The sequence below is a fragment of the Ochotona curzoniae genome, unplaced genomic scaffold (genome assembly GCF_017591425.1).
Source record: "Ochotona curzoniae isolate NIBS_2020 unplaced genomic scaffold, NIBS_Ocur_1.0 contig_2210, whole genome shotgun sequence".
Lineage (NCBI taxonomy): Eukaryota > Metazoa > Chordata > Mammalia > Lagomorpha > Ochotonidae > Ochotona > Ochotona curzoniae.
Window position 1 is genome coordinate 52796573 of NW_024465369.1, and position 25134 is coordinate 52821706.

The window sequence follows — 25134 nt, forward strand, 5'->3', positions numbered from 1 at the left end:
CAAGTGCTGGCAGTGAATATCTGGGCAGATAGAGACTCTAAGGTGGACCATAGCAGCCAGTGGATTCTGGAGAGATTTCATCACAACTGGATTGGCAGGACTGACAGCAATTCGGGACTGTTGAACTAACAAAACCTCTTGAGAACTTCATGGCATTGTAAATTTCTATTTTTCTTCCTGCTGTTGATATTGTTCTGTAGCTTTTCATTTAAGGGGATGTATAGTAACTGTGTAATGGAGACTATCATATCTAGATGTGAGGATACAATGCAGTATGTATCTCTATTTACAGATTAAAGCTAGACTTACAATGAAACTGTTAACTATATCTTGACAATAGGATGCTGGACTCTCTGCCATTGTCCATGCCCACAATGATGGACATATGACTGTTTATGAAAAACTATAAATACAGTAACAATATAGGGGAACTCAGTTGCGGGAGAAGGGGCTCGAGGTGAGGGTAAGGGAAATCCCAAGGCCTATGAAACTGTATCATAAAATGATAATAATAAAAATAAGATAAAACAAATCCTTACCCTATTCCACCATCTTGTTTCCCAATTAAAAAAAAAAAAAACAACAACAGGGTGAGATTAGACTCCTATGAGGTTTATTATCTAAGAAATCTTTCATGCCAGGAAACTTGGCTGGTGTTGTTGTTCTTGGGCTTCAGACAAAGATGAAAGATTTCTCATGTTCTCCCAAGAGAGAAAGTGATCCACTCTCCCACTTCTTCACGGCTTTTATGAAACTTTTTGTTTTTTTCTAATCTCCTTCCAATTGTATAGATACATTTTCTTATCAGACTTGGGACTCCCAAATTTTTATTTTAATGACTCATTCAATTAGGCAAGAAGCTCTTCTACTGATTCTTAAGCCACAAAAGAAAACAAATGAAAATTAAGACCATTTTATGATAAAAGTTAGCACTCTTTCCAGGTGGAACTCATCATTGTCCAAAGAAGATGAATCTTTGGATTAAGTAAGTGTTTTCCTTTCCGGATGACCATTCCTGCTGCCTTCTTTCTCACTGGCAACAGATCAAAATCTTCATTACCCCTACACACATTTCATTCTCCAAGGACTTGAAAACAGCTTGTTGACTGTGATCCTCAAGGGAGGACAGGATAGCCAAAGCCATTAAGCTTCCTGATTCACAGACGAGCCACCTAAAATGCTGGTTTGAAAAAGCCATGTGTAGTTGTTTGTTGTGTTTGTAATGGTGATTAAGCCTGGAGATGCTACGTGGTTGGACATTCATTCCCTTCCTGTCTTGGCTTCCTTTCCAAAGTCCCAAGGGTTGTGTCCCCATCATGGCTTACTCTTGTCTGTACCAGTTTTCACTTTCAACCTCTGCAACACAAGTCATCCTATCAACTGGCCCTAGCACATACAAAAAAACAAAAAGGGGTTTCAACTCCAGTCCCCTGGGGTCAGATGATCTACGTGCCCATGAACAGAAAAGGACTGAGACCACAGGTGGGTGAAACATTGAGTGAGCAGAATATGGGCAATCAGGCTACCCATTGTAATTTCTGTCTGTCCAGCATCTCTACGTGAATGTGGTCTTTTTTAATGCTTACTTTGAACCCTTGCAAACACAGCCTTGACATGCTACAGAAACTTTAATCTGTAACTGAAAAGAAAAGCTATGTTCTCTCCTGTTCTTCCTGTTTGCAAATTATAAACAAGCCTTCAATGGCTTATTTTATATAAAGTATTATGCTTTGATTATTTTATCTTAATTCAAACATGGAAAATTCCAAGACAGGACAACAATCTATCTAAGCAAAATGTAAGACTATAAAATGCATGCAAAATATTTACCCCTCCTGCTCTTCCCACCCATCTTGTAACGGTGGATGAAAACATCACTCCTAGGTCTGGCAAGAATAGAAAAAAACAAGTGAACCTGTAGGTGGCTATCAGCTGTACTTCAACACACTAGTGCCCTCAAACTTGATAAAATCTAAACAAATACAAACTGTCTTGAATTTCCAAATGCTTTCAAGCTCCAACCAGCAAGGTGGCAGAGGGAGATAATGACTTCAATTCAAAGCTACTTTTCTTTTGGCCAATGTGTGCCAGCAGAGCTCTACGGAGACACTGCAGGATCTGAGCATCTAGGGTGCATCTGGAACATCCAAAATGGATTTCCAAGGGAACCAGGCAGCTGTGTTGATTCAAAACAGCCTTTTTATAGGTTGGGTAAGATATGAACCCAAGCCTGAGATCTTTAAAACAGCATTTCTTACATTTTTAATGACCTGTTCACAGAACTAAAAAATTGAAGAGTAAAGTTAGTTAACAAGGCTTTTCAGTAGTCCGTTTTTTGTGGGACAGAAGCACATAGTGGAAGTCTCTCATGCACTCTGAAATGAACCCTACTCAGCTCTCTCTGAGAAGCAGACAAGTGAGCCAGGAAGTGGCCTTCCAGCCCCAGGCATCTGATACACTGAGCAGTGATGGCATGTTTTACAGGGGACTGGACAGCAGCAGGCAACTCTGAGATTAGTGAAGTCACTCTACTTAACTGCAGTAATTTCTCCTCCTTTGAAGGACTCACAGGCCAGGCATCAGACACCAGGATGACAAGACGAATGTTCACTGTCCCAGGGACACGGGCAGCATGGTCACCTGTGTGCTCCTGGTGCCCTCCCACCATCAATTACTTCATCAATTGAGGCCAAGGCGCTTTGGGCTCTTCAGCACCTCCAAGGATTCTCATCTGTCCTCTGGGGGGCTCCACTGACAAGACATAGAACATTGAAACTCTTGTCTACATTATTTTTCTTTCCTTTGAAAAAAATTTATCCATATTGTTTACATAGCTGAGAGGGATTCGTGCCCATGTGGGCCTCTCATTAGGGCAGGGAGGGTCTGGCATCGAGGAAGGTGGGTGGGACAAATGTTTCAGCTTTCTTATTTTTTCTTCTTTGTCTGCAGGGGAGGAGGAGAAGAGGGCAGCTCCTTGCTGTCACCCTACACAGCATTCAGGGATAGGGGATGGTCACTTGATGACATCTTAGAGACCCCCATGTGGGGAAGAGCGTTGCTAGGGCATTACTTGAATGGGTTTGATAATTGTGCGAAGTTGGTTTTGTTGTTCCAGGGTTGAGAAAATCTTTCCAAGGTCTACTGACTGACAAAGTCCATCTCAGTGCATCCACACACTCAGAAACATGCTGCAAACCTTGGCCAGAAGAACTGTCCAACCTGTCTGCTTTCCATCCTCTGACGAGGCAGCTGACATCTGCTGGATGAGCTGGCCGTCATGTCCCTCATGTGCATCTGGGCATGCTCTCTGCTACACAGGCATCAGCAACTGAGGAGGCCTGGTCCTGATACATGCACTCCAGGGTCAGACCACACACCCTGTGATTTTCCTTGTTGCCAGAATCTGAGTCCAGTGGTCTAGCTGGAGAATCTCCCAAGAAATTTCATCTGGAGTGACCTCAGACGTCACTGTTCTGTGCACCAGCCAGTTTAGGGTCAGGTTCGGTCCGTCACCTGCACCAGCCAACACATCTGGTGGGTGCAGCTGCTTGCTCAGTTCCGTCCCATTCCTGTACCTCACGAAAACCAATGGGTACTGCAGCTCAACTACATTATTTTTGTACTTCTACCTGCTTTCACCCTTATAAAGTCTCTTCCTCCATTTCATTCTTATCTTCTCTAACTTCTTTTTCCTATATTTCCTCCCAACAATCCCACCAGTAAAGAGTTACTGGACTCTTCCCTACTCTAGCGCAATCTCTCTGAAGGTGATCTCATCCTTTTCTCCCAATCCTAACTATCACTTTTATGTAAATGAGGCAACATCAATGTTTTCCTCTATTCCCAACTGGCTGTAGCACCACATTTTCCACCATTGTGCTTTTCTGACTGGCTCTACGAAAGCTCAAAATCAGCTTCTCAAGAAGTACACTTACCAGTTTTACCTCCTAGGACAACTCTTTGGCCTAACATCCTCTCCTTTTAATGTTTCTTTATTTTCTAAAAGATGTATTTATTTTTATTGGAGCGGCAGATTTACAGAGAGAAGGAGAGACAAAGATCTTCCATCTGCTGGTTCATTCCCCAAGTAGCCACAACGGCCAGAGCTGAGCCAATCTGAAGCCAGGAGCCAGGAACTTCTTCCGAGTCTCCCACACAGGTGCAGGGTCCCAAGATTGAGCCATCTTCGACTGCCTTCCCAGGCCACAAGCAGGGAGCTGGATGGGAAGTGGAGCAGCTGAGGCATGAACCGGTGCCCATATGGGCTACCAGTGCATGCAAGGCAAGGATTTAGCACTGAGCCATCATGCCAGGCCCATATTTCTTTATTTTAAAGGTCAGAGTTACAGAGAGAGAAAGAAAGCCAGAGCCAGAGTGAAATCTATTCATTGATTTTCTCCTGAGATTGCTGCAATGGCTGAGGCTGGGCAAGACAGAAGTCAGGAGCTTCTTCTGCATTCCCCATTCATCTTCTGTTGCTTTCCTAGGCCATTAGTAGGGAGCTGGATGTGAAATTGAGCAGCTGAGACATGAACTGGTGCTCCTATGGGATGCTGGTGCCACAATTACAGTCCCCTTGCCATCTTTATTAATGAATATTAATAAGTGCTCTTTTATTAAGAGCTTTCCCATGTGGCAGATATTGCTTTATGTAATTTCTATGCAAAAACTTACTAATTCTCTAAACAGTTCCAGAAAAATAATACTATAATTTTCAGATTAAAAAAAAAAAACTGACGGGTCCGGTGGCGTGGCCTAGCAGCTAAAGTCCTCGCCTTGAACGCACCAGGATCCCATATGGGTGCTGGTTCTAATCCCGGCAGCTCCATTTCCCGTCCAGCTCCCTGATTGTGGCCTGGAAAAGCAGTCGATGACAGCCGAAATCCTTGGGACCCTGCACCCACGTGGGAGACCCGGAAGAGGTTCTTGGTTCCTGGCTTTGGATCAGCACAGCACTGGCCATTGTGCTCACTTGGGGAGTGAATCATCAGATGGAAGATCTTCCTCTCTGTCTCTCCTCCTCTCTGTATATCTGACTTTGTAATAAAATGAATTAATCTTAAAAAAAAAATCAGGAGCTGGCATTTGGTAAAGCAGTTAAGATGTCCCTTCCCTACTGGAGTACATGTTCCCAATTCCAGCTGCCTGGACATGTGCACTATGGGAGACCACAGGCAACGCCTCAAGTAGCTGGGTCCCTCCCAACTGCGGGAGACCCAGACTGAGTTACCTGCTTCCAGCTACAGTTCAGTTTAGTCTTGGTTGTCGTGGACATGTAGGGTCATCTGTATGCCTGTTTTTCTATCTAATTAGGTAATCAAGACCAAAAAAAAAAAAAAAAAACCCCAAACTGAAGAAGAAAAAAAAAGAAAAGAAAAACCTGAGTCACACAGCAAGCGGGGCAGAGTATGATCAAACAGTTGTTAAAAGTTACACCTAGGCTTGGACTCTCGGCAGTCCAGGTCTGCAACTGTACAATAAACCTGTCTTCCTCTTGTCATGTGATGCCCATGCAATGTTCTTTCTGCTTGTGGGGCTCCTGCCCATCCCCCACCCTCACAGTTTCCTATCTGCATCAATTTTTTAACAACTTTCCATTATCCTCGAGTCATCTACACATGCATTTCTTTTCCAACATGAAAATACTTCTTTGTTTTCATTCTGGATATAGAAATAACATGAGCCTGTTCTATAACAATATATAAATAACATATATAATATATAAACATATAACATACATTTATATAATAATATATATGATATGATGTGATATAAATGTAAATATACAAAACAGAAGCTAAGAATCCAAACCATAATTTTTGTCACTGTGATAACTATGGCCAATATATTAGTATAAACTCCTGATATTTTTCTCTTTCTATGCAAATGCATAGCCACATCACTTTTTTAAGCTAAAAAATTGATATTTTCATTGATAAACACTAGTTGTTTTTATTACTATTTGCCAATCAAAAGGCAAATACATATTTAAATAAATTTGTATTTTTCTAATTACAGTGCTGTTATTTTTCCATAGAATAATAAATGTTATATTCTCTCTCTGGTGACCTATCTTTGTCTGCCCTTCCTGGTAGGTTATCCAACTTTTTACTATTGATTCGTATGAGCTCTTTATATAGGAAGAATATTAACTTCTGCTTACCATGTATATTGCAGAAAAATTTCCCTGAGTTGTTCCTATTTCAATGTTTTATTACCCTTCTGTCATACAAAAGTTTATAATTTAAATGTTGTCATACAATTTTTCCCTGTATTTTTTCTGTGCTTGATGTTCTATGGCCAGATTACTACTCAAGTCTGACATTTGGCTTTTACCATGAACTTATGAACCCATAGCCTACAGAAACTCGAACACCATAGCTAGTCAATGAGGCCTCTTTTTGGGCTACATCAATTTTGGCTTATTTTTAGTCTCTTTCTTCTCTCCATTCTTTCGGACAGGCAGACAGACACAGGTCTTTCACCTGTTGGTTTACTTCCTAAGTCCCTGTAATAGTCCAGGATGAGCAAGGCCAAGGCCAGGAGATGAGAATTCAATCAGGTCTTCCACATGAGTGGCAGGGACCATCACCTGCTGTCTCCCATGGTGTGCATTTGCAGGAATGCTCAACCAGAAGCGAGACAGCCAGACCCTCTGATACGGGATACAGGCAACTCTGCTGTGGCACGTGCCTACCTCTAGCCTCTGTCTTGCGAATAATCTATATTCTATTCAGTCACAACAAATTGCTAACCTGAATATGTGTATCATTTTTCCTTGTTGGTAAAAGTTAGGAGAAAAATTATACCAATGTTTTAACAGTGAACAGAGACATCCATGAAAAGAGAATGATGCAGTATTTTGAAATTAAGCCTTGGAAATCCTAAGCCTTCAAAATCACCCAGAGAACATATTGAGACCTTGTTTCAGGATTCCTATGTGCTCAGCTGAAACTGAGAAGACGGGAAAGGTCTGCAGGCCACATTATTCTGCCTTAACCTGGAAGCATTCAAGTGACATAACCTGGATCCTAAAGGCTTATACCTACACTCCCCTGGTCAGCCACCACGGCAGGCCAGGCATGTCCTGATGCTCACCCACAGCCTGTTCCACCCACTTCTCCCACTGCTTTGCTCAACCCATTCTCTCTCTCTATGGCCTTCTCCCATCTCAGCTGAACTCCAACCCATTTCCGAGTCTCAGCACAAAACCAGCTTCTGTTTTTCAATACCAACTAGGAAGCCAGTCAACACCTGCTTCTTGTCACTGCCATGCTTTCTAACCGTCTCCCAACACACATACACTCCTCCTCCCTCGGGATTCTGAGCATACATTGTCTCCTTGTCATCTTGGAGCCTTCTCCAGTGGCAAACAGAGGGCACGAAGTGCTTAGTAACTCTGGTGAATAATAGAGCAGTGATCATGCAGTCCAGTGAGGCATCACTGAAGCTACTACCTGAGCTCTGAAAAATATTTGGGAACTTCCTTGGAGAGCCGTGTTGGAGCTGGAGCAGCCCATGATCACAAATTAGGCCTTCCTTTGAATTCTTAGCAGCTCTGCCCTATCAGCTTAGTATTAGGGTTTGGGATGAGTTAACATCCTTAAGACCCAGTCTTTGCCCTGGAGCACACAATGAGCTACCAGGTACATGAGGCTACAGCACAGAGCTTGGCAGCCAGGACCACCACACCTGAACAAACAACACTGCTTCCTTCACCTTCAAGATAAGGCTGTGTGACTCAAGGCATTCAGCATTGCAGGTCACTAAAGACATACTATAATCTTTAGCTTCGGGCTTTGCTCATAGGCTCACTGCAAAGGGTTTGAACATCTGGAAAGACAAAGAGGGTCATACCTGAATGTTGACATCGGCCCCATTGTTTACTAGCAATTCCAGACACAAAGCACCATGGGTGGAGGCGGCAGCAAAATGCAAGGGGGTGAAGCCGTTGTTGTTCGGTTGGTTCACATTAGCACCGTAGTCAATCAGCTCACTAACCACAGAATCCTGGCCATTGTAGCAGGCGATGTGAAGTGCTGTATTTCCATAGACATTGATTTCATCAATCTGCAGAGAGTCCGACACGGGGTAATTAAAATCCCGGAAGCCAATGTTCTCCATTCCCCGCAGAGGTAAGCAACAGCAAAACTGGAATATGACAAAAGGAGACCTGCGGAGAAAGAGCTGGAGGCTTCATGCCGTGGAAGATATTTTACGTCTGAGAGAGAAGGTATAAAGGACAAAAGGCAAAACTGCTTTCAGTACATCAGAAAATTCATCAGCTGGGGTGGGGTGGGAGCAAGAGCCCTGAATTCAAAAGCTGGGACACAGGGAACAGAAAGAGTGAGAGAGGGAAAGGAGGTAGTTGTGGACACAACACAAGTCAGGCTCAGCCCCCCACTCCAGGCTTGCTCTGCTGATGGTTCTTAGAGTAGAGTGTTGATGCTGCCCTGAGGCATCCTTCATTCAGTTCTCGCTTATTTTCTGAAACCAACCCTGGGTACTGAGCATCACCAATATGGTCTCAGTATAACAACTTGGTTTTCCTTCCCTGCAGGAGCAGAAAGTGCCAGAGTCTCACCAGTGTTCCTGTTCTGCCAGTTGAGGGAGAACAGGAAGAGACCAGCTTAGCTCAGTATCAGCCACTTGTGTTTGTGCCATTTGTTCACTTCCTCTGTGTGCTGTGAATTCAAGGCCAAGGTTCTGAGCATAGGATGGCCAACCCTAGCCAGCCTCTGACTGAATAACGTGCATCCCATAGAACATGTACCTTCACATGTTTCTCTATCAATATGGATGTATGATTAGTCTGTTACCGCGTTTCCAATATTTGGCCTACACTCCTGCTGCCTGAAATCAGCTGTATGTGGAAACTCAGACAAGTAGCAAATGTACTTCCCCCTCTCATTACAACAAAAATGCATGCAGAATTTAGTTTCAAAGCACAGAAAACGCACACATACACACAGAGCCCATGTAATGATGCACTCAGCATAGCTCACCTCCACCCCTAGATTCAGGAGATGTTTGACCACATTGATCTGTCCGTGGGAGGCTGCAGCATGCAGGGGAGTATAACCCTTCTTGTCCTTGCAGGCTACTTCTGCACCATGGTTAATGAGCAATGCTACAACATCCAGGTGGCCTTGGCAAAGAAAGCAGCAGAGAACATCATTCATCTTAACAGGACAATGTGACAATGCACTTTACCTAAATCATCACCATTAACTGCAAGAGCCACCAGTGGTTTGTGGAGGTATTTATGAAAAGCTGGTTTATGGTGAACACCCAGCAAATGTTTATTCTGCACCTACTATGTGTCAGGCATCATGCCAATACTGTGGGAAGAAAAGGAGTGATCGATGCACAAGCCTCCCCTTGAATGAGAGGGGACAGTTGTCACTGTGTCAATAAATAATGCTGAAGTTCTGCAAGGTGTTAGCATCCTGGCCAAAGGTAGTTTGTGCTAAAATGAAAGTAATGGGGCCAGTGTGTGGTGTAATAGGTTAAGTTCTCTGATGCTAGCATCTCGTAAGAGTGCTGGTTTGGTTGGTATCCCAGCTGCTCCATTTCCAATCCAGCCCCCTAATAAAGTGTGTGGGGAAGTAGTAGATGATAGCCAAGTTCTTGGGACCCTGTACTCATGTGGGAGATCTATGAAGCTCTTGGCTTTGCTGTGGCTAAGCCCTGGCTGCTGCAGCCATCTGGGGAGTGAACCAAGGCATGGAAGCTTTCTGTGTCTCTCCTCTCCAACTCTGCATTTGCTTCAGGAAGGTCTCTGATTTTGTTTATCATTTCTTTTTTTAAAAAGATTTATTTATTTTTACTGGAAAGGCAGATTTACAGAGAGAAAAAGAGACAAAGATCTTCCATCTGCTGGTTCATTCCCCAAGTAGCCACAACGGCCAGAGCTGAGTCAATCTGAAGCCAGGAGCCAGGAATTTCTTCTGAGTCTCCCAGATGGGTGCAGGATCCCAAGGCTTTGGGCCATCCTCAACTGCTTTCCCAGGACACAAGCAGGGAGCTGGATGGGAAGCGGCGCTGTTGAGATTAGAACCAGCAACCATATGCGATCCCAGTGTGTTTAAGGATCTTGGCCACGAGGCTACCATGCTGGGCCCTCTTTTTCATTTCTTCAGCGACACATTGGTCATTCAAATAAATAAATATATAACATGTTGTTTAACTTCATGTTGTTGTAAATTTTTTATTTTTCTCTGTGTTGTGGATTTTCTTTGTGGCTTTTCATTTACAGGGATGTATAGTAACTGTAGTAGAGACTATCACATACAGATGTGAAGATGCAGTACAGTGTGCATCTCTACTTCCAAATCAAAGACGGACTCCCAATTAAGCCATTGAATGTATCTTGACAAGAGGATGCTGGACCCTTTGCCAATGCCCATGCCTACAATGTCAGGATACACTTAAATAGCAGAATGATGGACTTATGACTGACTGTGAAGGACTACGCTATTGTAATGACATGTGAGAAATTAGTGTGGAGGAGGGGAAGGGAAACCCTGGAGCCCATAGAACCGTATCATGGAATAATAAATAATTTTTTTAAAGATGAAAAAAAAATACCTTTGAAATCAATCACCACTCCTCACTGAAACCTTTAAAAACAACAATTTGATATGGAAAAACTTATTAAAGAAAACATGAATTAATCTGAATGATTACGGGTTTTGTTAACTCATGAAATTGCTGCTGCTTAACTGGCTTTTGACTCATAAAAACGGCGGATTCATATGGCTCAACTGAAAAGCACTCTCAATGAGGACTGGCACATGAGCATCGAAGCAGGAAACCCTTCTAAGCTTCATCTGCTGTTTCCCAGAATACTTCAATCTGTCTCAAAGATCAGAATAGAGAGTGACAGATGTATCTGGATTTTATTTTGTGGCTGAATATTGTTCAATGCTTGAGGGCTATTGCTCTTAACACATCTGCTTGATAACAGATGGGTGCAAGGCCAAGAACTGACTCCAGGACTCAGAATTACCTAAAAGAGAGAGTTACAGGGAGAATAGTGCTGGTTTATTTTATTAGAATTTGACTCTTTAATCTGTGAAAACTTTACAGAAAAAAATTTTTTTTCAATTGTTAGCTCCTTTATATAAGTTCCTTGTCCTGATTTTGTCTTATTAACCCCCATAGAGAGTCACTGATATGTTGTTTCCAAATTATATCCAGATGACATAAAACATATCGATATCTTGATAACTTCTTTAAAGATATTCACCCAAATGTTTTAACTATGTGTCAGCAAAGAACAGCATGGTAGCTTAGCAAGCTAATCCTCTACCTGTGTTGCTGGTATCCCAGTACTGGTTCATGTCCCAGTTACTCTACTTGAGGCCTGGGAAAGCCACAGAGGATGGCCCAGGTCCTTGGGGGTCCTGTAATACGTGAGAGACCCTGAAGAAGTTCCTGGCTTCTGATCAGCTCAGCTCCAGCCTTTGTAGCCATCTGGGGTGTGAACCAGCAGATAGAAGAAATCTCTCTCTTTCCTTTCTCTCCTTCTCTATGTTAATCTGCCTTTCAAGTAAAAATAAATAAATTTTTTAAAAAATAAAGTAACTTGAAACTCCATATTCCTCAAGTCATAGAGTGCATTTTGCTTAAATATCTAGGTCCTGGCAAATGTTCCTGGGTTCCATGCAGGTACCATGCAGACAAAAAAACGTGCTTTAGTCAGCTCAAAATCTCATGTCACTTAAAAAAACTATAATGTTGGAAAAAAAATCTGATGCTCCTAAAATTTTAAGACTCTTCAGTTTTTAAGCCCATGATAGATTCATTCAGATCGATCTATAGTCAAATAATTTAGTTCACCCTCCTCTAATCTACTCTTTATTTCCTCTCTACAATTAATGACATTTTTGATTTTTAAACATATTTATTTCAGTGGCTACAACAAAAGATCACAAGGCAGAAGGAAGAGAAGTAAGAGAGAGAGAGAGAGAGAGAGAGAGAGAGAGAGAGAGAAGGGGAAAGAGAAAACCAAAGAAAAAAGTTCTTGTTGACTGATTCACTCCCCAAATGCCTGCAAAGCTTGGGGTTAGACCACCTGGCTGAGGCCAAAACAAGGAATTAAGTCCAAGTCTTCCATGTGGGTGGCAGAAGCCCAGCTGAGCTACCACAGTTGGTGTCTACATGAGCAGTACACTGGGTCAGGAGCCAGAGTCAGAGCAAAACCAGGCACTGCAGTGTGGGACACAGGCATCCTAGCCACCATCACCTTAACCACTAGGCTAAATTCTTGACCCAACGTTCATTTTTAACGTCACTGTAAAAAAAAAAAAGTATATATATATGATTGTTTAAAAAGATTCAATGGGAGGGAAAAAGAAAAAAAAAAAAAAAGGAAATCAAAGGAAACCAAAATCACCCATGGTCACAATTGCTGGAGATAATCAGTTAAGATATTGATCTATGACATTTCCCAAATTCGTTTTTACTGCACAGTTTTTTTTCCCCGCAAAATGCCATTTAAGTTGTTTTATGACCTGCTATCGCTTTATTACAGAACCTTCCTATGTTAATAAACACCCAAGGAGACATCCCTGGTCATTTCAGAGTGTCTCCTTGTAAAGTTCTTCCAGGTTCTGCCAAAACACTGTCCTGCAGATGGGCACTCGGGTGTCCACTGCTAGATGCTGATCAAATCCTGGCTGCTTTGCTGGTGGCAGGATGTTCTCCGATCAGCAACACTCATGACCGGCCTTGGTGCTTCACTTCCCATAAGCCAAGCCTGAGAACAAGTCTGTAAGGTCTTTCATATGGCAGAGGAATTGGTGTCCACAAAAAAAGCGAAAAGAAAACATAGAAATGTGATCTCTTCCTTGACCTCTTCCACTGAAGGTGCAAAACTAGGACAGCAAGCCCCCACTTGAACAGTGATGGACAGGACAACCCAGGGTGCTCTGTCCTGCCACTTCCCACCTAAGAAACAGCCAGAGGTTGTCTTTCCTCCTTCTGCTTTTTTCCAAAATATTTACAAGCAAAAAAAGACAAATGGAATTTGAGTCTTTGGCTAGCCAGCCATCTTTAGTATTGCTGCTGTAACAAGTTTAAGTATTTAGTTTTTCGACCCAAACTAAAACCCATTCAAAGGGGTTCATGCCATGATTCATCCCTCCTCCTCTTTGTAGGATAGATAACTCTCTGACAAAGCTATTGTTCAACTAGAACATTCTATAAGAGCCAGTCAAATGCACTGACTCTTGGAAACCAAGCTTAAAAAGAAGTCAGACTTGTCCCCAGGCAACACCTCCACAGTCAGTGAAGATGCCTATGTCGGGCCCGGCGCGGTGGCGCAAGTGGTTAAGTCCTCGCCTTGCACGCCCGGGATCCCATATGGGCGCCGGTTCTAATCCCGGCAGCCCTGCTTCCCTTCCAGCTCCCTGCCTGTGGCCTGGGAAAGCAGTCGAGGACGGCCCAAAGCTTTGGGACCCTGCACCCGCGTGGGAGACCCGGAAGAGGCTCCTGGCTTCGGATCGGCATAGTATCGGCCCGTTGCGCTCACTTGGGGAGTGAATCATCGGATGGAAGATCTTCCTCTCTGTCTCTCCTCTGTGTATATCCGCCTTTCCAATGAAAAAATAATAAAAATAAATCTTTAAAAAAAAAAAAAAGATGCCTATGTCTTATAAGTTTATCTCCACTTTGCTTTCCATGAATGAGATCCTTACCCATATATGCCGCCCAGTGCAGAGCACGCCGGTCCTTCTTGTCAAATGCATTGATATTTGCCCCTTTGGCCAAGAGTAAATTAACCATCTGAAAGACAACCAACAATGAAATCTAGCATGCACCTGCAATGGGTTCCTCTTTGCCCATAAGTGATCTGAGTCAAACTCAAACAGCACATCAGGGAAGTGAAGCTCTAACAAAGTGGCAAGGCGATGCCACTGAAGACATGGGGCATGTGTGTCAGAGCAAGCTAAAGGGGCAGCCATGGGGGCTCCACATTTTAAGAATAAGCACAATTGTCTGTTTTGTATACAAGTATTATCACATTTCCTAAAGGTGTTAGTACTAAGATCAGGCCCCACTTATGTCTAGGAGAGTCTGTGGGGAGTACTCCAGTTCCTAATGATGAAAACACCCACCTCCACGTGGCCATTCAGCGCAGCGTGGTGCAGAGCTGTACGGCCTCCTCGGTCGGAGACGTTGACACTGCTCAGCAGGGGAATGATCACCTCAGCACACTTGACAGCCTTATTGGCTGCTGCCACGTGCAGAGGGGTCTGCCAGTTCTTATCCCTCGCATTGACATCAGCGGAGTGCTTGATCAACACTTGAACTGCTTCCTACAATAGAAGCAGAATTTGCAGGAGTCACTGACAAACACTCAACCAGGGACTCTCCAAGTGTCAGATGCTTCACCAGACCCTAGAAATCATGATGAGTGAGGAAGATTCCTTCTTCCCATGAGCTGGCTCCAGCCTAGGAAGGTAATAATGTGGTAAAAGATCAAGAGTAACATAGATTAAGACATACATTTTGGTCAGACCAGGAGTCCAGGCATATTTCTAAAACCAAATAAATGTTTCAATTTGAAGATCTCCTTCTATGGTACAAGGTATTTTTAGATCAACTGAGAGCACTCAAATGCAGTATGAATACCAATGCAATTGATAATTGGGGTGGGGGGGTCATAGCTGTTTGTCAACAAACCTATAAATTTCCCAAATCAAAAGGTGTCAAAGCCCTTCAGACATTCGTGGATTCACTTAGAAGTCTTTGATTCCCTCTGCCAATACCTTAACCTTTGGTGTGTCATCACTAAGCAGACAAGGGGAATGACATATTTGTTACCACCTGTTCTACCTCATCCTGAAGCTATGAAATTGCCTACCTTTTCCCAACCTCTTCCAGTTATACTAACTTCCTTCACTTTTTTTTTTAAGATTTATTTTATTTTTATTGGAAAGGCGGATATACAGAGAGGAGAGACAGAAAGGAAGATCTTCCGCCCGATGATTCACTCCCCAAGTGAGCACAACGGATCCAAAGCCAGGAGCCTCTTCTGGGTCTCCCGCGGGTGCAGAGTCCCAAAGCCTTGGGCCATCCTCGACTGCCTTCCCAGGCCACAAGCAGGGAGCTGGATGGGAAGAGGGGCTGCCGGGATTAGAACCAGTGCCCACATGGGATCCCAGGCATGCAAGGTGAGGACCTTAACCACTGCGCCACCGCGCCGGGCCCAACTTCCTTCACTTTTTAAAAAAGATTTCTTTCTTTTATTGAAAAAGCAGGTCAGATCTAGAAAGAGAAGAAAAGACAAAAAGATCTTCCATCCACTGCTTCACTCCCCAAGTGGCCGCAATGGCTGGAGCTGAGCTCATTCAAAGCCAGAAGCCTCTTCCAGGTCTCCCACGTGGGTTCAGGGTTCCAAATCCCTGGACCATCCTCTGCTGCTTCCCCAGGTCTCAAGTAGGGAGCTGGATGGGAAGTGAAACAGACAGGACATAAACCAGTGCCCACAAGGGATCCCAGCACTTGATGGTGGAGGATTAGGCAATTGAGCATTGAGCCAGCATTCCCCCACAACTTCCTTTGCTTCTGTTGAGTTGATTTTACCTTTATTGAGCCCCTCACTTTCTATTTTCTTTTTATTGACTCAGCTCCTGGGTATCCTGACTATGACTCTCAAGCCTGCTTGTACAGTGATAACACGTGGCGAGCTCTTAAAATGAAGGTGCCTGATCCTGATTACAATTTTGGTAGACCTGAGCATTTTGTAAGCGTCTCTGGAGATGGGACAGGTTTGAGGATATTCTTCTGTTTAGTCAAGGCAATGATTCAGCTCCTCTGCTACTTCTAGAGAGTTCCCTAGGAACAGTAAGTAGGGCTCCTTTATGGACATCTTGTCAGAGTCACACTGAAAAGCCGACAAAGAGCATCAGCGTCAGCTCACTCTCTTTCTATCCTTCAACAACGTCATGTTTACCCTTGTCTGCCTGGGATGGTTAATTTCAGGTGTTGACTGATTAAGGAATACCTAGAAACTTGGGGAAGGGTGTGTCTGTGAGAGTATTTGCAGAACAGACCCGCATGTAAGTCTGAGTAGGTAGCTGAGGAAGATTGGAGCACCATCAGGTGGACACCCTCACTCAGCTGAGGGCCTGCACAGAATAGAGAAGGGGTTGGTCCCTTGCTTGGAGAACTGGGAGATGCTCATCTCTAGCTTTGGACATCAAAACTCCCAGCTTGCTGAACTTTGGATTCCAGGACTTAGCAGCAGTGACTGCCTCATGGGAACTCAGATTTTTGCCCTCAGACTCAGAGTTCTACCCTCAACTCCCCTGGTTCAGAAACCTTGGATGTGGAATGTGCCTGGCATCCCACAGTTTCCAAGCTGCAGAAGATCTGTCATATTCAATCATCTAAGCTAATTCCCATTACTATTCATCAATTCCCTTTTACACATCTACCTACATCTGCTATTAGTTCTATCTCTTCTTGATCCCTGATGGACAACCTAGTTTACCATACAAGCATATGACAGTGCTCTAGATAGAACTGGCACACAGCAACATTAACATGATTATCACAGACATAAATGATGGAATAAGGATGTTCCATGAATCAGTAATAACCACACACTGAGATGAATGGCTAATGTAGAAAGCAGATGGACAGCAAAAAAGAAACAAACTTTAAATTAGACACTATAGTTAAAATAAATAGTATGCTGATGAGGCCCATTCCAATTAGATGTTATAAACAAACTGATAATGCCCAACAAACCAATTTGTTTAAATTACCGAAAGAATACATACATACATATGTTACCCACTCTCAGAAACTGACAATACTACTAAACACTGCATGAACTCATTCTATAGTGAAACATGTATACAAGCATTATTTTCTTTTCAAGTTTTGTTTGAAGGGTGGGGAACAGGGAAAGTGAAAGTAAGAAAGAAATAACAAAGCCCTCCTCTACTGGTTCACTCCCCAGAAGCCCACAACATCTGGACCAGGGCCTCAGGTAGGTCGTCCACATGAGTGCCAGGAACCAAGTACCTGAGCCATGACTGTTGTTTCCCAGGGTCTGCATTAATGGGAAGCTGCATTCTGAAGCCAGAGCTGAAAATCAAACCAAGCTAATCCAATGTAGTATTAGCACATGCTAATGTGCTGAATACCTGGCTCCTCTACATGCATTGTTAATGTCCACAAACCACATACAAAGCCCTGATAAAAATATGGAATGCTGCCAGAAACAACAGCCAGGCTCTAGCCTAAAAACTAATTAAACAATAAATAAGCAAGTGAAAAAGTAATGGCATAAATTGTAATACGAGGCTTGATATTAGAATAAGTAAATTTTTATGAACTGGATTTATAACCATAACATGGGAAGAAAATATTAAAACCTCCATTGACTTTATTTATATTTATTTATCTATTTAAAAGAATTACAGAGAGGGAAAGAGAGGTCTTCCATTGCTGGTTCACTCCCCAAATGGCTACAGCAGACAGGGTTGGGTCAGGCTGAAGCCAGGAGTTTCATCTGGGTCTCACATACGGGTGCAGGGACCCAAGAACTTTGGGCCATCCTCCACTGCTTTTCCAGGCACATTCAGCAAGGAGCCAGATGGAAACTGGATGAGCTGAAATGCACAATACAACAACAGCCTGCTAGATTGATACATAGATTCTAACACGGCAGCTTTTCAAAAAGTTCATGGAATAGGCATACTGTGAAAAATTGTGCACAGATTTCAAATATTTGTGCACTGAAATAAACCATGGTTAATTGCATTTTCCATGAATTTTCTTAAAGTATCTTCATGTATACCTTTAAAGTAAAAGAACCCTAAAATGGTCCAGATTTATGCAAGGAATCCACAAACTAAGGACAAGACTGGAGCAGGCATTTGGTGCGCTGGCTATCACCACTCGGTTTGTCAACATCCCATACTAGAGTCTGGTTTGAGACAGCTATTCTACCTCTGAGCCAACCCCATCAAATGCATACCCTGAAGGACAGCTAATTCTGATTGAGGTACTTGATTCCCTGACACCCACATCAGAGGCCTGAATGCAGTTCTGGGCTCCTGGCTTTCGCCTCACCCAGCCTTGACTGTTGCAGGCATTTGGGGAATCCATCAGCAAATGGAAGACTCCTTTCTGTCTCTTGTATTTCCATCTCCTTGACTGCATTTCAAAAATGCCTTCCAAGTAAAATTAAAATGTGAAGATAAATATATTGATAACAATGCAAGGACAAATTATGTGGGAGTCCCCAAGTTGAAGCTATTTACTACTCTTACTGAAAGCTTTGTGTTGCCCAAATCACAAGGTAAAGGCAACAATAAACTTAATCAGCTCTGACAAGAGTTTGGCCAAAATGGAGAAAAACCATCGGAGGACTACTAGCTACATGGTTAGGGAAAACAGTGATGAACAATGAGACTCACTCTAAGTTCAGTGCACCTTGAAATATTAGCTAGTTTATAAATAACAGGAATAGATGAGATTCACATTTTAAAGACACATATTCAAATATCTTTGCAGATAGATAATCTAAAATATTGGCAATAACAATCACAAAGCAATATTCTAAAAAAAGGGTAGTGGCCTTCTCGCATATCTGCAGCACAATAACAATGCATGGTTACTTGAATTCCTTTGTTTTACAAGTGATTTCATCATGCTGGTACAGATTCTTGCTTTGCACTAAATACATAAACTCGTGACAGACTCAACAACAAAAAATAAAATATACAGAATAACTTCACAGAACTATAGTACATGAATATAACAATTAATTCATGAAAAAGTTTTATTTTAAAACTGACAGCTTTGCCCAGACTGAGGGAGTCTACTGTGACTGTGGTAGAAGCTGGTCCAGCTACACTTTCTGCACAACCAAGTGAGGTACATTTGGGGAACTGCAAGAAGGACAGGGTGAGGATGGAGAGGGGAAAGGAGGGGAAAGGAGATGGTCCCTGCACTCCGGGACACAGGTGCACATCCGGGCTGACACAGGGGCAGCAGGCTGCAAGAGGAAAAAGCTAACAATGCAACAAAAGTAAGGCAGGAGGAGCAGGCTTTCCAAGCTGGGTAATCAACAATTTAGACCTCCAGGGACTCCTTAAAATCATGAAGAATATTAGACTTGGCACAAGCTATGGCATGGAGTTCCTGGCCAGGCACATCCGTGCAAAAGGCAAAGTGATTCTGACAGACATTTGGGTCACATCTAAACCATTAGTAAAGAAAAGGTTCAAGTTCATTATCAGATTGGGAGGGCGGGTGGACACAGAAGAGGTCACAGTCTCTATGAAACCTCTTTTCCTATGAACTTGAGGTAATTCCCACGTGAGTGCCAGCTTCGGTCCACTTAACTCCTTTATGGCCCCCAGACACCTGGGAGAGAGCCTTCATCTTTATTTCTGCATCTGCTTAAGTAATGACATGCATTGTTGTCACCTTCCTCCCAATAAGGACTCTATGAAGAAATATTTAGCCTGCAAAGGAAGGGTTATAAATTTCCAAAGATTAACTTTAAAAAAAAAATGAAAATACAGTAGTTACAGAACTGAGTTCACAGGCATACAGAATATCAGACACAAGAAAGTCCTTAGGGGTCATCTGGGCTGGCCTTCATTTTGAAGGCAGCCTCAGGGCACAGGAAGGACACTGGAAGTCCAGGGTGAAGGCCAGCTGTTAGCTATGGGCCTTTTCTGCCAGGCCAGGCTTACTCAGTGCACAGCAGCAGCCACACATCCTGACATAATTGCATTCAAATATCAAGTCTCCTCCATTCTTTACATTTATAAACTCTGAAGTTTTAGTCTGCCAAACTGAATACAGGTATTTAAAGAAATTTAATAAAAAAGATTTGGACAAAATTGATAACTTCCTTTTTTAATACTGCATTTTTGTCTTTCAAACATTTTAACCTTGGAGACTTTAACTTGGTTTAATAAGAAAGCAATTAAGGCTATTTGGGAGATTAATAATTCTACTTTTAAAGAATATTGATTTACCTACTTATTTATTTGAAAGGCATATTTATGAGGTGGGTTGTAGGAAGAAGGAGAGAGAGAGAGATCTTTCACCCACTGGTTCATTTCTCAAGTGGCCACACTGGCTGAGGCTAGACCAGGCTGACACCCAGGAGACATGGACTTTATCAAGATCTTCCTTGTGGGTGTAGGAGCTCAAATACTTGGGCCACTTTCTGCTGCTTTCTAGTTGGATTAACAGGGAGCTGGATTGAAAGTGGAGTAGCTGTCCTATATGACAGTACATAGCCCACTATACCACAACCCTGACCTCAGATGCTTCTTTAATCAAAAACAAAGCAAAACAAAACAAAAAACTTCCAGGGCCTGGCACTGTGGCATAGTAAGCTAAGCCTCCACCTGCAGCACGGGTCATCTCACATGGGTGCTAGTTCATGTCCCAGCTGTTCTACTCCTGATCCAACTCCCTGATTATGACTTGGGAAGGTAGTGCATGGCTCAAATCCTTAGGCCCCCTATATCCACGTGGGAGACTTCAGAAGAAGTTCCTGGCTTCAAATTGAGTAAGCTCAATCACTGGGTCATTAGGAAAATTAACCAGCAGATGGAAGATCTCGGTTTCTCCTTTGTGTAACTCAGCCTTTCAAATAAAAATAAATCTTCCAGAAGAAATCTTTTTTTTTTCCTGTATCACACACTGGTTAAAAATTAGTATCCAGGAGTTTGGTCTATCAGGCATTTATAAGATAACAAAGAAACTAACACATGGGAAGGGAAGGGAATATCTGATGAATTAAGAAAAGACGCTTAGGTGTGGGAGCTTGGGAAATCTGCTTGGGATGTTCACATCCCATTTTGTAGTCCTGGAGTTTGGATTCCAGCTCTGTTTCCAATCCAGCCTCACGCTCATGCACATCTGAAGGGCTGCATGTGACAGCCCAGGTACTTGGCTCCCTGCAACCCCGATGGCAGACGTGGATTGAGTTGTAACTTCCTCGCTTCAACCAGCCCCAGCCCCAGCTGTTGCTAGCATTTTGAGTGTGAACTAGTGGATGGAAGATCTCTCTCTTTCTCTGCCTTTCAAATAATGCAAAAATAATTTTCTAAGAAAGACATTCAAAGGGCAAGCTAAGCTTTTGCGACCACAGCATCCCATATAAGCACTAGTTTATGCCTCAGCTTCTCCACTTCTAATCCACCTTGGGAAGGTGGCCCAAGTATTTGGTCCCCTGCCACCCCTGTGGGAAACCTGTAGCTCCTGGCTTTGGCCTGGCCCAGCACTTGCCATTGTAGCCATCCAGGGAGGGAATTACAGGATAGAATATTTCTCTCTTTCTCTCTGTAAACTACTTTTTCAAGTAAATAAATACATCTTTTAAAGAAATACACTTAAACAGTAGCTTTTCAAACTATTTGTAAGGAAGGAACAGATTTTTTTCAAGAACCAACACTTTTGTAAAACACAGTAAGAATCCAAAGGCAAAAGCTATTAGCTTGATAATTGTATTGACTATAATAGGCAGTAAATCATATGATCGATGTGGAAGTTTTTGCTGGTTTGCTCTTAGCAAGACAGGGAAGACAACAGGTCACGGTCATCACCACACACAGGACACCTGTGAGGGTCCCCTGAAGCCTTCAGTTCTTCGGCAATGAGCAGACACCTTGCCTCCAAAACGGACGCACCTGCCCAGCAATCGCGCAGCCCTAGGGCTGAGAGTCTCACTGGTGACACTCCTCCCGGCAAGCTGACCCAGTTGCTGGTGCCTACATAGCAAAGAGCATGCCCAGATGCACATGGGAGACAAGTCGGCCAGCTCAGCCTGGCCAGGTCTACAGGTTGGACATTCTCCTAGGCAAGCTTTGCACCTTGGGTCTGTGGATGTACTAAGGTGAACTTTATCAACCAATAGACCTTGGAAAGATTTTCTCAACCCTGAAGAAATAAAACGACTTCTCAGAACTATCAAAACCACTCAAATAACACTCTCAGAACACTTTCCTGAATTGGGGTCTCTAATGATCCTCCCCCACCCCCGGGGTGCTGATGCAATTCAACAGCAAGGTGCGGCTCCTGCCCCCTTCACCCTTATGAACTCAGAAGAAAGAAAAAAAGAAAGCTGAACCATTTGTTCCACCCACCTTCCTCCATGCCTGACCCTCCCTTCCCTGATGGGGAACCCACATGGGCATGCATCCCTTTCAAATATGTAGGCAACATTGGACATTCAAAAAATTTTAAAAGAAGCCAAAATATACTCTGGGCACATGGAAAATGGAATAGGAAGCATGTATCTTAAACTCTCACTTTTAATATTGCTTTATTCTCAGATGTGTACTGCATTTAAGAACTCACAAGTTACTCATAGGAAAAGTACAGTGTGTGACCCTACTTGTCCTTGCAGGCACAAGCAATGTCAGATTTTATCAACTATGAGTTATTCTGTATCAAGATCTGGTGTGTACTTACCACAACAACCTGGCAGGTTCCTTGTACCCAGAAAACTTGGAGATTTTGGAAGAATATATACAGATATTGCTACAATAATTTAGTAATCTGCAAGTATTAACAAGACATTTACTGTGATGTTACAAGTTCTGAAGGCGTCTCCTGTCATCATCAGGGGTCTTTACCAAATATTAAAACAACTCTCTTTTCTATAAAAGCTGCATAAACTGACAATCAATTTGTTCAAAGAATGGGGTTGTTCCTCTGTAAGGACTTAGCATCAAACTAAATTCTTCCGTTATAATTATAACTTCTATTAGAGAACAATTGTTCTAAGAACTAGTCGTACAAAGGTGATTTAATAGGATTTGGGATTTGAGAGAACGCCAAGGGATCCACGCAAGTAGCACCTACTTTAGATACTAGGAAGGGCAGACACTAGAGCATCCCCAGTCTTCGGCCTCGGGCTTTAAAGGATGCTACGTAGCCTGTACCCAGCAGCAGCTTCATAAAAGTACAGACTTCTGGACCTAGTTCATCAGAATCACTAGGGGTGAGGCTCTAGGGCAGATATTGTGATTAAGCACCCAGATGATTTAAACAGGCACTGAGTCTGAGTACCACTCATTTCCTTCTGGGTAACAGATTGCATAATCTTTCTACACCATGTATGTTCTAGATACATTTCTATAGTCTATGAAGGATAACTTGAAGTAGTAATATTCCAGTCATATATATAATTTTTAAAAATTATGTCTACCAGTATTTGGTACATAGTAATAACTTTTTTTTTTTGGAAAGGCAGATTTTACAGAGAGAAGGATCTTTCATTTGCTGGTCCCCTCCCAGGTGGCCAGCCGGAGCTGAGTTGATCCAAAGCAAGGATCCAGGAGCCTTCTCTAGGTCTCCCATGCAGGTGCAGGGTCCAATGGTTTTGGGCCATCCTCTACTGCTTTCCCAGACTACATACAACCCGGGAGCTAGATGGGAAGCAGAACAGGTGGACATGAACTGCCCATATAGGATCCCAGCATGTGCAAGGCAAGGACTTTAGCCACTAGGTTACAGTGCAGGTCCCAAGTTTTATAAATTCTTTAGAATATCTATTTTTATTTTTTCTTGAAAGGCAGAGTTTACAAAGAGAAGGAGAGACAGAGAGAGAAATATATTTTAACTGCTGGCTCATTCCCCAACTAGCCGTAATGACGGGGGCTGAGATGATCTGAGGCTGGGAGCCAGGAGCTTTTTCTGGGTCTTCCACACAGGTGCACTTGAGCCACATCCACTGCTTTCCCAGACCATAAACAGGGAGCTAGACTGGAAATGCAATAGCCAGGACACAAACCGGCACTGCAGCAGAGGCTTTAGCCCACTACGCCATGGTTTTGTGAAGTTAAGTTATAAATTAAGTGCTTTTCCTATATAGCTCTGGCAAAGATCATTATACCATTTAGGGTCTTTGTCTGCACAGGTGCCAGAAACAGACCCATTTTATTAGCTGGCACAGATTCGCAGAAACTACACAAGCAGTTAAGCCTGTGGGTTCTCTGATCCCACTCTCCTCTGCCTACGCGCTGTGACATCTTTGGCTCCTTACTTAACTTCTCTGAAACTGTTTCCTAAATTAGCATCCCTAATAGTCTTGAGCTCAAAGGGCAGCTCAGAGGTGATGAAATGCACAGAGAAGAACTTGGCATGTGTCCCAGCACACAGGAAGCCCTTCCTACATGCTCATCATAGTAACACATATTTGGACCAAGTGTCACTTAATCCTCGGCCCTACTCTCCAAAGATAGGAAATAATCACCTTGAACTTTCCCAATCAAAAGATAGTCTCTAGAACAGGGAACTTAAGCCTTCCCAGTGAGTCTTCTTTGTTGTTACTCTCTACACATTACAGCAGAAAGGGCGCATGCAGGGGGCCAGCTGCATTGACACTTAGGCCACAGCAGACCATGTGTCTGGTTGTCTGCCTCAAACACAGGTCTGCAGAGGCCACCCAACACACCCTCTCAGGTCCCACAAGGCCTTCCAAGCAGTCGGCTTCAATAAACATGTGCTAAGCTTCCATCAGCATGTGTGAGACTTTCTGGCTTGTATACATTAATTCCTTTCCCCTTCAGCTGCTCTTTTACAAGAAAGGAAAGCAAAGGCGCAACGTGTATAAACTCAACAAGGGACACATAAAAGAGCAGACAATAACACTCTAAAATCTTGTCTGAAAGTCCTGAATCTTGTACTTGTTAAAGAGGAGTCAAATCCATACATTTTTTGAGAGACTGGTGTATCAAAAGAGCTGAGCCTATAATTTGGTTCAGAAAATATTTCCCTGTAAACTACACATTACAACTACACTGGTCTAATGAAACCACTACTTCCAACTCAAGCACATTACATCAATCCCAGGTAAAAGAGAAACAAAACGTAGGATCTGAAGAAGATTTAAGGGGTGAATACTGTGGCCCAGAGGTTAAGCCACTGCAAGGGACTCCTACTTTCCATTTTAGAGTACCTGGGATTGAGTCCTATCTCTACTTCCTATCCAGCTTCCCGCTAAAGGAGTTACTTAAAAGGAGTTATTTATTTTTACTTGAAAGTCAAAGTTACAGAGAGAGGGAGAGACAGATCTTTCAACTGTTGTTTCACTCCCCAGATGGCTACCATGGCCAGAGCTGGGCCATTTCAAAG

The 25134-nt window shown here is 43.0% G+C and overlaps 1 protein-coding gene across 6 annotated transcripts in view; it reads right to left on the reverse strand.

The window, feature by feature from the left end:
* The window catches only part of ANKRD44 (ankyrin repeat domain 44), a 307451-nt gene that overhangs the window by 109592 nt on the left and 172725 nt on the right, over positions 1-25134 (reverse strand). For all 6 annotated transcript variants that reach the window (XM_040971917.1, XM_040971918.1, XM_040971920.1 and 3 more), the window contains 4 exons: positions 14124-14324; positions 13704-13791; positions 9006-9148; positions 7858-8070 (listed from right to left, as the gene is read on the reverse strand). In XM_040971917.1, the coding sequence (XP_040827851.1) occupies positions 7858-8070; positions 9006-9148; positions 13704-13791; positions 14124-14324 (645 nt within the window). The remainder of the gene's footprint in view (positions 1-7857; positions 8071-9005; positions 9149-13703; positions 13792-14123; positions 14325-25134) is intronic.